This window comes from Notothenia rossii, assembly GCF_949606895.1.
Source record: "Notothenia rossii genome assembly, chromosome: 6".
NCBI lineage: Eukaryota > Metazoa > Chordata > Actinopteri > Perciformes > Nototheniidae > Notothenia > Notothenia rossii.
The window spans coordinates 14,921,223-14,939,221 of NC_136909.1; the positions used below are offsets into that span (position 1 = coordinate 14,921,223).

Consider the following 17,999-nt stretch of genomic DNA (forward strand, 5'->3'; position numbering starts at 1 on the left):
AGCAGCCAGGAGGATGCAATACCACTGGTGTAGAAAACAATCTGGCGGTGAGTTGCTGGGAGACTGGAGTAGATATGCTGTGTCCTGATTGGATTGATGAGGGACGGCTGAGTCGGTCGGCCAGGTGAGTGCAATCAGGCTGCTGCCTGCAAGGGAAACCAAACCCCTTCCACACACACACAGGGGAACACACAGGGACACAGTTTGGGCCGTGACACATATGAAACAGAACTGTAAACAGATTTACTTTTTCTTTATGGATATTTTACAAATCACTCCCCTTTTTAAACTGTATTCTTGTTTTACTGTCATATAGTATTTCATTTTTAGTGAGTGAGTTACTCAGATGAGTACCAGGAGACAGCGGTTGGTACTCTGGTACAGTTGTGGTGAAGGCATCTGACGTACTTGAACCGAAATGTCTACAAGCATAGCAGAAGATGGCATATTTTTGACATGAATATCCCAGCCAATCTCTGTTTTTAACCATTAGCTGCAAAATGAGCCCCTTACCGCACTGTACAGGCGAGTTTGGTACTTTTTTAAATATACCTGGGCAGGCTCTGTTTCGCCGAGGTCCTCTGGCACTTGCGGGCCGCCGACGGGTGGCGTTGTTTGGGGCAACGAAGACGGCTGCGGCTGCTCCGCCTCCGTGGGCGAGGCGGGCAAAGCCAGCGAGTCGAGCGGGAGGACGTTAGTGTCCACCAAGACAGTGGCCGCGGGAAACGTAATGTCCCCATGATTTGAACTGTTATTACCTGCAGTAGATGCAGTGTTACTGCTGGCGATAAGATCTGGTTGTTTTAACCATTTTCTGATGTCCATCATTGACTATACTTCTTATTATTGTTATTAATTATTATTATTGTTACTATATATGTAATAATTTTTTTCACTTTAGAATTTTGTTTTTTCACTCTTTAAAAAAAAAGAAGAAGTTTAACTTTTTTTTTTCAAATGAGGGTGCATAACGACTCAACTGAGGGTGCAATGCACCCTTATGCACCCCTGTAGAACCGGGCCTGATACAGCTACACGTTGTGATATTGTGATTTTGGGGAAACCCTCAGCAGTTGGACAGGAGAATCACTTTTTAACTATTTAACTATCACTATATGTTTGCACTGTAACAAATATTCACAATAAATACCTGGCCAAATTTTGCCTGACTTTTACAGTAAGATTCACAGCAATTTACGAATGTCTTTACAGTAATTTACTGTGAATGTCTTCACAGCAATGTATTGTAATTTCACATCCATGATATTACAATACATTGCTGCGAATGTCTTCACAGCGATGTATTGTAATTTCAGATCCATGATATTACAATGCATTGTTGTAAAGGTAAAACTGTATACTGTAACTTCACAGCTTCAGTGACTAAGGAATTACTGTGATTACAGTATGTTACTGGGGAATTACATCATTTTGTTGTACATGCATTACTACAAGGGCCTGTACTTTTACATTTCTATTGTGAAAGCAATGTAGGAGTTGCCAGTAATTTACTGTGAATTTACAATGTGTACTGTGAAAGTAATGCAGATGAGTAGCCAGCAATTTACTGTCAATTTACAATGATAGACGTGCATAACTGTAGTTCTCAGCTCCGGTACTTCCTGGAGGAAGCTCATACAATGGTTTTCCTGTCAAGTACTATTGGATGACGTGACTAATCGTGACGTCATCCACATACAGCAAGCAAAAATGCACAAAAAGCATCACACCCGTGAGTCCAGTTGGGTCAAGAATGGAGCTAGAATGTCTCAGTTCAAATCTTCCAGACGGTTTGAGAAGTAGGCATGCTGCAGGACACACACCGGTTAGAATAGTCTATTCTGCACATGTGCAATGCTGCACAATTCAAATGTTACAGTAATGGGTTGTGCTATTACAGATGATTTTGAGTACAGTGCTTTACTGTGAAATAATAGTTAAATAATGTCAAACCCAATTTTACTGTAGTTTTATAGATATTTTGTTGTGATATTACAGGGGCTTTTGATTACAATATTTCTCTGTAATAAGATACTCTTAAATGCTGCGAAATCCTTGCAATGTTTACAATGTATTTGTGATATTACAAAATGTGATGTGGTATTACAGAGGATTTTGATTGCAGTATTTTATTGTGAAATAATAGTTAAATGCTGTGAAATCCAAGGATACAGTCCTTTTTACATGTATTTGTTGGGATATTACAGGGGGCCTTGATTACAATATGTCACTGTAAAATAATACTGTTAAATGTTGTGAAATGCTGGTAAATGTTTACAGTGTGATATTATAATTCTTCTAGTTATTCTCTCCTTGTCAGAGCCAGCCTTCAATCGTGTGTTGACTTGGAAAGCTGGATACATTTTAATCTGCATTTAATAATACTGAACTTTTACCTGATTATTTTATATAATAAACTTTTGTGAGCATTTGAACTTGATGCCGCGTCCCTGTCCATCCTTTTATTCTTATCTACGTGACTTGTCCTAAGGGCTCGTATTGGGGAACTGTGACGAAGGTAACTTCGTCACTGTGGACTGACGGCTTCGGGCCTTGTAAATCAGCACTTTAGTGAACAGTTTTGCACTTTATTAGCGTGATTGCACAATACCGTTTGGCATGGCATATTTGCACATTTTATATAATTTATACTAATTATTGAGATGGTATTTCTTAAACGATTAAGCCGTATTAATTGAAATGTCGTCTGGCAGTTGCTGGTCGGGTCCTCCTGACAAGACAGGGGAGTTAGCGAGAGCGCAGAAAGTGCTTATGCTGGTGTAGAATGACAGCGGTTAAGAATAATCCGAGGTGCAAATAATATGTGAGGGTGTAAACATCATAGCGTTAAGTGGCATTAATTGTTCAAGTGCTGACTGCGTTTAATTGGGTTTGTATGTGTGTACTTCTGTTCAGTTATATGTTTGTGTTTGAAAAGTGTTCCCCCTCCCGTTATGTCTGTTGCTGGATTGTGTGCACCTGGTGCCTGTGTTGTCTCCTCCCCCCTCACCTGTGTCTAATTGCTGATTAGTGTGTGTGGGTATTTAGGCTCTGTTTCCCTGTCTGTTAGAGGCAGGAAGTGTGTGTGAGATCCTGGTGGCTGCAGACTGGGCTCACGTGAACAGCAGCAGCAGGGTTGAGGCTGTGTGTAATATGTTCATGTTTTAATAAATGCCCACACCGGGTTATAATTTTGGACGTTCTGCCTCTGCCTCCTTGCTTGGTCGGGCCGCTCAACGGTCAGCTTCACAGGAACCCAGGTTAGCGTTAAGTAGTGATGGGATAATGATACCTCAAGGAGTGTATTGACACACTATACAAACTGTGTCGGCACTGTATTGATACTGCGCCGGTCACCCAATAGTGCCCCCTGCAGTTGTTAGAAAATCATTGCAGGTAAAGAAATTCCTTGTTTGTGTAAATGCTAAACTGAGTTGGTATGTAAAATTTAGCAAATTTGAGTTACAATTCAGAGTTACAATTTGTGACTTATGTACACAATTTTGTTAACTTAACTGTTCAATCATATGAAATAAAATACTTGAGAAAAGAAGTGATTTGTTTATGCATTTTTATTGAGGAGCAACAGCTTTTGTAGTGTCTTTGCTCCAAGGCGATTTCTCCTCTTTGATACCAGTTCCCCCGCCTTAGAAAATACTCTCTCACACGGCACAGATGAACATGGTGAGCAGAGACATTTCAGTGCAAGTTCATGAAGGTGTGGAAACGCTCTTTTGTTGCTCTTCCAATATTGCAATGGGTCTTGTTTTCTGGGTAAGTTGCTTTCTGACAGGTAGCGTTGGACTTCTAGTATCGAATCAGCTGTGGCATTAGAGGTCCTCTTGTTCTCCTCAACCTCCATGTCAAATGTTTCCCAGAGATTGTGCCCTAAAAAAAATATAATAATAATAATCACAAGTATATTATCACATGACAAAGTGCCACAGAAATATACAAATAAACAGAAAGAAATGTGTTTTCATACCTGAACTGGGTTCTGATCCATGTGAAGAGCTAGGCCCTTCTTCTGCTGGGTCAGGCTCTTGGCTCCTCATTTGGTCAGCACACTCCAACTTCAGTCTTTTGACAGCTTCAGTTGCCTTCAGTGAGCTGACGAATCCAATTGTTTTGAACCTAGGATCCAAAAGTGTTGCCAGTGTCATCACACTGAGTGATTCCATGCTAGAGATGCATTCTGTTAGCCGCTTTCTCAGATTTTCTGCAAGCTGTTTAGCAGCTGTTTTTCTCACCGTTGACGCTTGACGGTGAAGCTCAACGTGGACCATTTTCAGCATGGGAATAACCTTTGACCCAGAGGCTCTTTTTTCCTCAGACAGTTCAGTTGTTGCTTGGTCAAAAGGAGCAAGCACCCTGAGCATCTCTTCAATGGTTTCACAGTCTTCCGTAGTCAGTGGAGTGATGTCCCTTTTTAATGAGGCCAGTGACACCCAGACTGCCTCCTTCTGCTCAGCCATTCTTTCAAACATGTGGTAGGTGCTGTTCCATCTTGTTGGCACCTCATTGATTAATTTATGGACCCTTGTTCCCAGCTGCTGCTGTATTTGAGTGAGCTTCTCTTTGGCAGTAGTGCTCGATTGAAAGTACGTCACTATTTGTCGTGTTTTGTTGCGTATTTCTGTAAGTGTTTCGACCTGATCAGATGATTTCCTCACCATTAAATTCATGGTATGGGCTATAAAAATGGTATGGGCTATACAAATGGTATGGCGTATTTGCAGCATCCGAGCACATGAAATCATGTTTGCTGCTGCATCAGTGACAAGACACCTGACCTTTGTAGCTATGCCCCACTCCTCCATGAGGCTCTTTTTAACTGTGGCCATGTTTTCAGCAGTGTGTTTTTCAGGAAAATGCTGCACTCCCAAGACTGACGTATGGAGTTCATGGCTTTCTTTGTCCACATAGTGGCAAGTAACCGCTAGATATGCCTCCATATTCATGGATGTCCACATATCAGCTGTTAAACTAACAGCAACGGCGCTCTGGAGGTCCTTTTTTGTTTTCTCCTTTTCCTTCTCATACCTCTGGCTCAACAAATCCTTGATGGTCTGAAAATAACCATACAAATATTCTTATACCAAAATATAGTTATATAGTACAAAAACATAATAATAACCTTTCTTAAACATACCTTCCTGCTTGGTAGAACATACGAGGGTATGATGAGCTTCAAGAGCTCCCTGAATCCCTCATTTTCAACCAAGCTGAGTGGCTGACAGTCTTTGATGATCATGTTGACCACTGCCTCATCCACTGCTTGCTTAGGAACTGCAAGCCAAAAGGAAATATTTAGTTCAAAGCTTATTTAAGGTCTGTATTATTTTTTTTTACAAACAATGTTAATCTAGCAGAGAAATGCAATAGAGAAAAACTTCCCTGATCGGGAATTGAACCGAGGTCACTGGGGAGTGAGCTCTGAATCTTACCCACTAGACCACCAGGGCTGTAAAGTTAATAAGGAGAACATGTCAACATACCTGGGGTATTCTCACGGGTATCTGCTGATTCTTCATCGCCACCATGCCGAGCTCTATAATGCCTCAGTATTGATGAAGTGCTCTTATTGATGTAAGATAGCTCCGTAGAACAGAGCCGACACTTCACCTACAATGACATAAAAATTTAATTTATCAGAAAACTATTCAAACCACTTACCAGAACAGAGTAAAAACTAAGGTGGCGCACTGCATTAACTTTTCAAAGAAAAATGACAATGACATAGGGTATCTATCAGGATCTCGTAATAACAAGATAATATGAATAAAGCAACTGTAAGGCTATTTCACTGACTATCATATGTATCACAGGTGACGTTGTGACGACAAAGTGAATGCAATGCGCCACCCAAAAAACATATGGTATATAATGGAAAAACTAACAGTAAACAGTGCTCAAAGGAGAAAAAGATTTACCTTGTTTGGCGTCAGAAGATCAAAATTATTCCACACTGGGGAAAACTTCCTTGAACGATCCATTATAACGCAACAGCAAAACTCCATCCAACAAACCCACGACATGTTGATGCAGTTTGATACCTTATAAACACACTTTGGCGCAACAAATTCAACCGATACACTTTCTGTATCGGTCACGTGATTAGTTCTTAAAGCAATACACGCACCAATACGGGGTTTCACTCTTGGGCTCTCGGCACAGTGCTGACGCACCAGTGTTGCTCGTCCCATCACTAGCGTTAAGTATCCTAACCCCCTTTTATTATCGCATCCCCCCCCTCCCCGGTGGGGCAGGTCACATTTCCAATTAGGGTATTGGAGGGATGTTGTCTCAAAGATCCGGTGAAGACAACAAGATGCACCCGTGTGCTTACCTGTCGCGTAAGTTGACAACAGCTGAGAAGAGCTACGATGTGGGAAATAAAGAACTGTTAGCAGTTAAAGCGGCCTTTCTTAGTCTGGACAGACCATACAAATCTGGAATAAATCAGAAAAGCTAAACGCCTTAACTCTCGCCAGGCCAGTTGGACACTATTTTTTAGTAGGTTCTACTTCACACTCTCTTTTCGTCCCGGATCTCAGAATCGAAAACCTGATGCCTTGTCTCGCCTCTACGACCCAGAACCTCTTGCCATAGAGCCCAAGACCATCCTTCCACTAAACCGTGTGGTCAGAACGTTTTCCTGGCAAGTAGAGTCGGATGTAAAACAGGCTAATGTTTTGAACCCGGCACCTAGTGAGTGTCCAAACAACCTGTTGTTTGTCCCTGTGTCTCTCCACTCCAAGGTCATCCACTGGGCCCACACGTCTGTGCTCTCGTGCCACCCTGGTGTAAAGAGCACCATGTTCAGGATCAAGCAGCGGTTCTGGTGGCCAGCCATGAAGAAGGATGTGGCGGAATATGTAGCGGCTTGCCCTGTGCGTTCTCGGAATAAAACCTCGTCCCAGGTCAAGATGGGCTTTCTTCAGCCGTTACCAGTTCCCTAATGTCCCTGGTCACACATTTCCATGGACTTTGTGACAGGACTCATCCAGAGGCAAAACCTATGGTCCTGACAGTGGTGGACCGGTTCTCCAAGATGTTTCATTTCCTTCCCCTAACCAAGCTTCCCTCTGCCAAGGGTACCGCAGAGGTCATGATGAACCAGATATTTCGGATCCATGGATTCCCTAAAGACATTGTTTCCGACAGGGGTCCACAATTCATTTCCGCCTTCTGGAAGGAGCTTTGCAGGCTCATAGGCGCCACTGTCAGCTTATCTTCAGGTTATCATCCTCAATCAAATGGACAGTCGGAGCGTCTGAACCAGGAACTGGACACTACGCTACATTGTCTCGTCTCCCAGAACCAGACCACCTGGAGCGACCACCTCACATGGGTCGAGTATGCCCACAATACTCTTCCCACGGTGGCCACAGGTCTCTCTCCTTTCCATTGTGCCAATGGCTACCAGCCTCCGCTGTTTTTAGCCAACGAAGGAGAAGTAACGGTTCCATCAGTCCATGCCATGATCAGACGCTGTCGCCGAACCTGGGCAGGTGCTCGCCAGTTACTACTCAGAAGTTCGGCTCGGATGAAGGCTGTAGCAGACGTTCATCGCAGGGCCGCTTCCCCCTACAAACCGGGTCAGAAGGTTTGGCTTTCTACCAAGGACCTACCGCTTCATGTCGCCTCCAAGAAATTGGCTCCGAGGTTTGTGGGTCCATTCCCGGTATCTAAGGTCATCAACCCTGTATCTGTGCGCCTACGACTTCCCAGGACTATGAGAGTACATCCCACCTTCCATGTCAGCAATATCAAGCCCGTGCATGAGAGCACACTCGTTCCCACCTCCAAGCCCCCTCCACCGCCCCAGTTCTTTGAGGGTGGTGAGGTTTACAAGGTCCGTAAGCTGCTGGAGGTTCCTAATAGGGGGAGGGGTAAGCAATTTCTGGTAGACTGGAGGGGTTACGGTCCTGAGGCTAGAAGCTGTGTAGCTGCTTCATTTATTGTAGACAAGACTCTGATCCGAGATTTCTACAATCAGCCTGGGCCATCAGGAATCGGCCCTAGAGGGGGGGTACTGTTGTGCACCGACAGAAATGTTAAGTCTAGTCATGTTTCATGTTTCGTTTTACCTTTTTCTCTCTTGTCTCCCACTTCCTATCTTGGTGTGTGTCTCCCGCCCCCCATCGGCGTCAGCCCCGCTGATGGGAATACATTGCAATCAGTTGAAAGCTCTTTGCGTCCATTTATGAAGCTGAAGGAGCCTCGGCACGTCACAACTGAACGCCACGGGACCCTGACCAAGCGTCACTCCTGGACGCTTAGGGAGTGAGAGTGTGTTGGTTTATTTAATATATCTGGCTAGCTATAGCTACTTGATAACGGTTTAGCTTACCCCCGTGATTGAAAGTAACGTCAACGTAGCTGTAATTTATGCTTTGCTTATATTTTCACATAACTTTAATTTACATTGTTTACCTGGCTCAAGTGGTGGCTCTGGGGTTGTTGTGTGAGCCACCACTTTGTCGTCTCTTTTAAGAAAAAAATGTTTATTTCCATTCAACTCTCTGGTTGGTCTGGTGTCTTGCCTCTGTTGCATTCACTGAACACGGGAAATTACAAACTTGCCGTCCTCTCTGTCATGATGAGGTTCAGGTAAAGTACAGTTAATGTGTTATATTATTGACTCAATAATATAATACATGACTTTGAGAGTAGGCAATCTAGGCATATTAACAAAATTAATTAAACATACTTATCACGGCGACGGTGTACTGAGATTTTTTGCTAGGGGGCCATTGTGACTACGGTGCCCTAAGCGGCCGCTTATGTCGCTTAATGGGTCGGGCCGGCTCTGGTTGGAGCGAAGGGGCAAAGTTATCAGAACGACGAGGCACAAGCTCGGGTCAGTCACACACAAGTCACAGCCATAGTCTGACTGTTGCCCCTTTCACACTGTGAAGCTGACCGTTGAGCAGCCCGACCAAGCAAGGAGGCAGAGGCAGAGAATTCAAATATAAGCCGGTGAGGGCATTTATTAAAACATGAACACATGACACACAGCCTCAACCCTGCTGTTTCTCCCTGACCACAGCCTGCAGCCACAAGGATCTCACACACTAACAGACAGGGAAACAGAGCCTAAATACCTACACACTAATCAGCACAACAAGACACAGGTGAGGGGGGAGGAGACAACACAGGGCACCAGGTGAACATAATCAGGAGTAACAGACATGGGGAAAGGGAAACACTTTTCAAAATAAAACCACATGTGCAATAGTAGGCTACAAGGCCCGAAGCCGTCAGTCCACAGTGAAGTTACCTTCGTCACACACACCAACGCAGCTCCCGTTCTAGTCTGTCACTGTCTGACTGTCACACAACAACTAAACAATAACTCATCTCTTTCGAGTTTTATTTTTGTGCTTTGCCAAAAGCCACTGTGTCAGCTGTCCTACTTGGGTTGCCGTATGTAGTTGTCAAATATGGCGGACCATCTCGCACATGCGCACTGCAGATAGGGCAGGGCTGCAGATCGGGTAGTGAAAGTCACTACCCGTACTGCAGCCCTGCTTTTTACAGCGCTACGGCTTCCACAGATGACATTGATTTTTGTATGTATTTATTGTCAAGGCATTTAATATATTCATTGCTATCAGGATGTTAAGAGCATTCCACGGAATATAATAAAAAGTGTTTTTGAAATAAATTTGATTGGTCATGCTTTTTACATCGCTACGGCTTCCACAGATGACATTTCTTTTTTAAATTTGGTTAAGCACTTAAGATATTCATTGCTATCGGGATGTTAAGAGCATTCCATTGAATATAACAAAAAGTGTATCTCGAGCCGGTTTCTCAAACTTACCTACAACAACATACACAATCAGATTACACCACTTAAGTGCCCTATAAATAACATTATCTTAAAATATAGGGGAAATGATATTAGTAATGTTATATATATATATAATTATTATGCTATTTCAATGGTATTCGTGACATTACAAAACTGGAATTAACAAGAAAACAAGTAGAAAGCTATATTTCATCATCTGTACCGACTGATCTCAAATATTGCTTTTTGTGATGGTGGGTAGATTTTGCATTGCACATTTCCATGTAATATGTTTTGAAGTGGTCCTGAGAGAATGGTATTGAAAGTGATGGGCAGCCACAGGTAATGTGTTTGAGGTCATAAAGAGACACTGGAACTTGATAATTATGTCACCCTTTGTTTTTATCTATTTTATATTGTACATGGACACGTACTAAGGCTTTTTTAGATCTGATTCTAGTCAACACATTTTTTTATGTACAGTATTTGTATTATATTTCAATTTGCTGTTGTTGTAGTATGTAGAGGTTTGTATATACTGTACAATATTACTAAATGAAAACATAATGTTTAAAAATGAGAATAAGTGAAATTTCAAATGGTTTATCTATAAATATAAAAATATAGACATGTCATTTTAATATGAGGGATATCAGAATCAGGAGATAAGTGTTGTGCTGCCTTGTGTCTTAGACTTGAAAACATAGAACAGAAAACAATTTAGTGTTCACACTCACTTTGAATATGTAAAAGTCTTTATTGAAATCTACAGGGGAAAAAATGGCAGTTTGAGAGTATTACAAATCAGGTTTGCAAAGAATTGGATAATTATTAGAAAAAAATGTTTTCTGGTATAAAATTGACAGATTGTAAAATACAAAGAACATTCAGGCTTATATTTTTTTTATGTTAGCAGCTGGCAACACTAATGATCATTCTGAATTGACCATCACACAGCCATCACATACAATGCACAAGTGATATTTTGGGTATACTTTTTTACATGCAAAAATGTAATACACACAATGCCTTTTCAATCTCACATTCATGCTTAGAAATCAACAACAAAAATAAAGACATGACCGGACATGACATGATTAAAACTTTTAACTATTAGTTTTTTTACATCATGATTAATAAAACAATCCAGTCATCGAGCAATCATACTATTATTTTGCATCTGATTTGTCAGTAGCAGTGGAGGGGAAAAGGAGTGTATATGCTGGAGGAGCTTCATCAGATTGACCCAGGAAGTCTGTGTTCATCAGGTTGTACGATGGAGCCGTTGGGGATACATTGAAGGGTGAAAAAGAAGGGGGTGGGTTGATCGCTGGGAGAGATGGGGTTGGGTTGATCGCTGGGAGAGATGGGGCTGGGTGGATCGCTGGGGCAGCTGGGGGTGTTTGAAATGTTGGGGCAGCTGGCGGAGGGTGAATCACAAAAGATGAAAATGGAGTTCCATACGGAAGAGGTATCTCAGGCACTTGGTTGTTGTAGCCCCCACTCACATGTGCAGGCTGAGCAGGGTAGACACTTGGTGGACAAGGAAACACCATTGGGTTACCTGGGTACACAGGTGGTGGTGGTGCTGAATACATTGGGGCTCCTGGGTTTCCAGATCTGCCTGAGGATGGGGAGACAGGATAAGGATACCTGGACACTGCAGGGGGAGGGAAGTCGCTGTTGCTTGGGCCCCCAACAGCTCCCGCTGGGTAAGGACCTGCAGCCACACCAGGCCGAGGGACAGGAGCAAAGCCTAAAGGAACAACGACCACTGGGAAGAGGACCTCTGGATCGAAGGCAAAGCTGATGTCCAGATACACCTAAGAAAAATATAACAGCTTGATTAGGACTTTGACAATTTCTTAAGGCAGCTTGTTATTATTTACAATAAAGATACACTGTTGCCTACCTTTAAATGATATTCCACTGAGAGGATGTCACAATTCTGGATAGTTGTTGTCTGATCAAGAGGAATCTTCATTCTACACCTGACTTCCAGCTCTGTATGGGCTTGAATACGGTTTTCGACCGCTTTGATGATAGTGCACTCCTCGCGTTTGGTACTACCGCTGGCACGGTAGATCACGTTCTTGCCCAAACGGAATTTGGGTGTCATCTCACTGGACGAGGAATTGTTGATTTTGGCCAAAACTGTGATAGTTTCACCTATGAGGAAAACAACATAACATGTATTGTTCATTTTATAGTCATTGCCGCATAGAACAATGCACTGTGCTAAAGAGTGTGTCTCATATGAAGGCAGTTTATTGTTATGCCTGTGAGACACAACTTATCCACTTTATATCAACAGAGTTAAAAGGCTAAACCCCACCCACCTATTATTTTATTCATGCTATTGGAAACTTTTTACTAAAACCATCACTTACAACAGACTAATTTAATGGCAGACGTTTTAAATTGTCAAGGGCACGGGTGTAAGCAGCTTTTATTAATGCCATTTGTTACACAAGTGCTTTCCTGGAATTACATGTCAACATGTCTGTTGTGAAACAAACTTACTACAGTTGAGTAACTTCTTGCATTTAAATAACTGTTTCAATGTGTTCCAGTCAGGTTTTCGTCCAAACCACAGCACTGAGACTGCTCTTGTAAAGGTCTTCAATGACATCCACTTAAACACAGACAGTGGCAGAATTTCAGTGTTAGTATTATTAGATCTCAGTGCTGCGTTTGAAACTGTTGACCACAACATATTACTAGACCGACTGGAAAACGAAAAGTGTTAAAAGGCTAAACCCCACCCACTTATTATTTTATTCATACCTTTGTCTGATCATTTCCTTAAATCAGAGGATTTGTAAGTCTGTGATGAATGGTTTTCGGCATTTATCATAGAGAGGAACCATTTCCATGACTTGAACCTACCCTGTTTGAAGGGGACTGTTTATTACCTGGGGCGTAGGCCATCCTGTCAATCGTGACTTCCATGTCTGCTTGTCCTTTCGAGAAAAGTCCCATCTTTTTCTTTGTTCCACCAATTTGGGGCAACTAGAACAGAATAAACAGAGAGAATTATTACTTTTGATCAACTTCCAATACAGTGCATTAAGTGTTTCAGTTGTGGGGCAGAATAAGAAACCTGAGTCCTTGGGACCAGGACTGTGTGTAACTTACATTTCCTGTGAATATTGTTGTTTACTGTACACGAACATATGTCATTACTGTACATGGTGAGCAATTTCACTACAACAGAGCTATCGTAAATGGCATGAGCTTCACATGATAAGTCAAAACTTCTGCTGTGATTAATGTCATCCGGGATTTGGATTTAAATTGGTCCTGCTTGAATTTAAAGGGGACATATCATGCAAAATGCACTTTTTGATGTCTTAGGGTGCATTCACACCTAATAGTCTGCTTCTCTGGTGTGCACCAGACCACAGTTTGTTACATTGTTTCATTTTTCAGAAGGTTCGGTTTGTGTTCACACCATGGATGTATAATAAGAACTGGATACAGCGTGGGAGGCGGAGCCCATTAATTCCTATGAGAGTTGCTCAATGGCGCATGGATGACAAAATGGCCCAACTTTTGAGAGAGTGAAACTTACCCAGCATGCCTGAGAAGTACCCGTATGTGCGCTCATAGAGCATGCACAACTTTATCCACGCCCCCCAAAAGGCTCGTTCACACATCAAGCACGTCAATTTGCGTACACGTAACAGCACCGCGCGTTCTGGATTATTATAATGGATTTGATATGAGCGAAGAACGAGGCGGGCGCGACAGTTAGCAGCTAGCAGCTAGCGGCTAGCTAGTGTAACGTCTGAGCCATTAGTAATCATGCTAATGTAAACATCAATCGTTATGTACTTTTCTATTACGCTGATGTAACAGGATCTAGTGATGGTTTTGTTCAGCATTGCCAGCTTCACTGTTGAGCTTTATGTTGTGCCCAGCATTCTCCTGTGCTCTGAAATCAAAATGTGGATAAGCGTAAAACAACACTAAAATAAACACTACAATACAACTTGTTATTTGACACACACAAGCATGTTCATTTGTTTGTATAAATATACAACACAGGCTATATACATATACATATATATACAAGTATAATTAATACAACTGTTCATTTGATTAGAGCTTTGACACATATATCTTTATTTATATGTATAAGTATGACGACTTCCTCGGGCGATATCATATGGTATAGCTAATTCATCGGTCAAAACGTGTTGTGCCCACATGCAAAGGTTGTAAACTCTGGCTTATCCCTTCGTGATTATAATAATAGCAAACAGCAAAGTTCAACTCCTTTAATGGTAGGCCTATATTGCAAGTGCAATAAGAAGCTACAGGGACGTTAATCTACGTCGGTAATATTAACTTTAATTAATACAAGATTTACATCATACAGCCCATGTAGTATAATATTTTACAAATTATGAATTACAGCAAACATGTGCAATATATCCATTATTACAGCTACGTGGGCTGGCAGTAAGGCGATATGGGTCCGTTCTTATTGTGCATCCATGGGTAAAGGTAAAACTCATGTAGTGCTGAACACGTCACATTACATGAACGTGCTGGGCGGCGCGGTCCCGTGGGTTAGATGCGCGTTCATAATGCAGAGGGAAATAACTCTCAGAATAACGTTATTAGCACATTTTTACAACTTGAGGAACGAATGTTTTTAATAAGGGCTATACAAGTGTTCATACTGGGTAGTTTATTTAGTGTAAAAAAAATTATCCAACGATTTACAGACCACTCTTTCCCCATGTAAGTCAATGGGAAAAAGTGTTTCCGGGCCTGGCAACCAAACGGAAGTGTAGTACCACCGTTTGGCCACAACAAATATTTTCATCTGAGTCCGGCGCACTTCCTGGGGGCTTGGTTCACACGGGCAAAACTCAAACGGACTATACACTTTAAACACAAGAAATGCTGTTCAACCATTGGTCAGACATTAAGGGGGTAAAAACGCAAATCCCGGCAATTTCTACCGGAGCCTCCGCCATGGAGCATCGGCACTTTCGGCAGGTTCTCATGCTGCTGTTAATCTGGAGATCAACAGACACTAGTGGCCTGCGCATATGATTATGTAATCAGACAACGTCCGTTAAAAAACATTATAACAAATATAATGAGAGACGTTCTGCAGTAAGGAGGGCCGTTTCACCGACGACAGGTCTTCTTCATTTTATGTAGTTGACGGAGCATTTTTACTTTACACAACACTGTTCAACACTTAATTCTGCTTCACTCTTTAAACTAAACAACCTCGGAAGTCTTGAAAGACTCTTTCGCTAAAGATTTTAGAAGACATCCGCGTTCTTGTGACACGTAAATACTACGCTTCCAATATTTTGGTGCGGACTTCGCTCACACCAGCAATGAACCGCTACAGAGTGCGCAAGCAAGAGTTCATAGACCAACTATTTTAGCGGACCAGAGTCCGGTTGTTTAGTTCACTTAAGAGGTCTCGGACTGTGTTCACACCGGCCCAAATGAACCGCACCAAGCGGCTAAACGCACCAGGGTTTGATTCAACGAACTATAAAAGGCTGGTGTGAATGCACCCTTATATACATAAATATGTGTCCCCGGTGTGTCGAGGAACTCACATATCGTCAGAAAATAAAACCTTTTCTCTTTTCCTCCGTACCTGAATCTTTTAAAAATGGGGGTACAACGAGCGGATACAGATTTGCTGCCGATATGACGTCAAATCGGCGGCAGACCCACAGAAAGTTGCTATAAGAAACAATGCCTGAAGTGTTTAGGACGAAATCTCGTCTTTGTTTACATTAGCAAGCCTCGCTAACACTCAGAGCTAACCTGTACTGCAGAGCACATGTGTTTAAAAAGCAGGAAGTAAAAAAAGGAACTCACCTTGTGATAAGGAATAAAATAGAATGTGGTGTACCTATATTTTGATTTTATCTTCTGTTTCACCCCCCCGTGAGAAATGCTTAGAGAAAAGGACTGTTGACTGTGACATTTTTTCAGTACCGATGCCAATAACAATATCTGATATTTGTGTATCTATGTATCCCTTTTTTACACACCATCAGAGAATGAAGGTTGGGATAACACCTGGAGACAAACAGTATTTTCCGTTCCACTGATTGGTCCATCCTCCAACTCCTGGAGAGCTTGGCTTCCAGCTTGTAGACAATCTTTCCATGAGGTCCCTTGAAGGATGAAGGCACGCTTCTGAAATAGAGAACCAGCCGAATAATTGTTATATAATCTGAAATGAATTAACATCAATAATTTAAATTGAATCAAATTCAGTTATGTGCTGAGATTGGCTATGTGTTCCTGTTCGCAAAGAAAAACACGGTGAACGTGCAAACATCCTGTTTTGGTTGATTGTCTTGTGTGCCTACCCTTGTGGAATGTTTAAGCTGAATTTGTAGTCATGGATTCCTTTGGGAAGTACAGTGTCTAAAAGGAAAATGGATTTTAGTGTTAGTATTTACAGTGGTAACCCTGCCGTTAGTAGCTATATGTTAGTAATGAACAGATTGGTGGTGGCAAATAACACATGCACTTTATCTTAGATTTAGAATAAAATGCTTGCTCTACTACATTTTATTATTACATAATAGGACAAAGTTCTAATTTTGCCCTACTATGTAATCGTCATAGTTAAAATGTGCTCCTGATTAACCAACTATGTAATTTTACATATTCCATGTTTTTAAATTAAGTCAAACTACCTTTAATTATATTTTTTTGATATTGTGTTATACAACTACTTTCTTTATAGCTATGAATATTTTAACATCACTGACTTATCGACCATGAACATCAATGGACAAAAAGAAAAGAGCAAACTGCATTCAGCAGTCTTTCTAAAATCTTTTCAACATATTTCCCCCTTTGAAATATTTTTGTAGCCGTGATCAACTAAAATCATTTTTGGGGAGTAACTCATATAACTATGCCTTTTGCATAAAAATGTGAAGAAATAGACACCAGTTACAAACAAGAACCATTACATAGACGTTATTGTCAAAATAAGATATAAATGCAGCAGTGGGAAGTAACTAACTACATTTACTCACTGTACTTAAGAACAATTTTGAGAGAAATACTTTACTTAACTATTTCCATTTTATGCTACTTTGTACTTCTACTCCACGACATTTATTTGTCACCTTTAGTTAGGCCTACTTTACTTATTTGTATTAATAATGTGAAATATAATCAACATTTAAAAAGGACTTTAGTTAAACATTGATTCAATTCACAAGCTAGCTGAAACTATTTTACCAGCTGGGATAAACACATAATTGTAATCAACACAATATTATTCTGAAATGGATTATTCTGCTAATTCTTTTTTATTTTTACTTGAGTAACATTTTGAATGCAGGACTTTTACTTGTAACAGAGTATTCCTACACTCTGGTAGTTCTACTTTTACTGAAGTCCAAGATCTGAGTACATCTCCCACCTCTGGATAAACGGTAAGGCTATCCAGCCTTTAGGACTCCTCAAAGTGCAAGTCATCATTCACCCATTCACACACGGGGCACATCCATGCAGGACTCAAGTATCCCATAGGGGTCCTAGTACCCTCGTTAGAAAAACACTGGGTTAAGGCATGCATAAATTACAAGAAATGTAGCCCCTACCCTTGGAGGTCTCTGGGAATAAAAACTGCTTTAGTTTGAAATATCTCTTATGAGCAGAGTATGTACTGGTGTCATCGCCGCTCCCCTCCGTCCAATGTACGTTTGCGTCTCCTGTTGCTTTAATAAAAAAGCTATTTACTTTGACCTGCTTTAACAAGGCCAGGGTTACTTTTCCAGAGATAGTGTCACCCTCCGAAAACGTCCCCTGCTCATTCAGCGCGTCATAAGTCAAAGTTAAACTTTGAATCGAAGGCATTGTCGATGCGAGCCTAAGTAGGATTACAAAATTAAGTCAAATAAATAAAACCATGTGATCGATCCAACTTCTCGTTTCCAAACACTTCCCTTGAATGGTATGATAAGGGGGGCACTGATGGCGTTTGGTCTGTTGAAGACACGCCCTGAGAAAGTCTAAAAGACCTCTATCGCCATCCAATGTACAGAGGAGATAATGTAGGCTTTCAGGAAACCAGTGAAGATCACGCTGGGCAAAGCACATTGAAATCATTCAAAGAGAATGATATGAAGCCCCTTGGAGGTTAATCACAGGAAATAACGGCTTTAACGAAATAATGGAG

General features: G+C 41.5%; 1 protein-coding gene across 1 annotated transcript; it reads right to left on the reverse strand.

Annotated features, from left to right (window-relative positions):
• Positions 1-10,539: 10,539 nt before the first annotated feature.
• LOC307042704 (arrestin domain-containing protein 3-like) lies at positions 10,540-17,754 on the reverse strand. The gene is made up of 6 exons (XM_079686745.1): positions 17,422-17,754; positions 16,168-16,225; positions 15,844-15,991; positions 12,718-12,814; positions 11,715-11,971; positions 10,540-11,625 (listed from the first exon to the last, which is right to left on the reverse strand). Exons 1-6 carry the CDS (start codon positions 17,675-17,677, stop codon positions 10,972-10,974), a joined length of 1,470 nt encoding a protein of 489 aa, XP_079542871.1. The 5' UTR covers positions 17,678-17,754; the 3' UTR covers positions 10,540-10,971.
• Between the last annotated feature and the right edge of the window lie 245 nt (positions 17,755-17,999).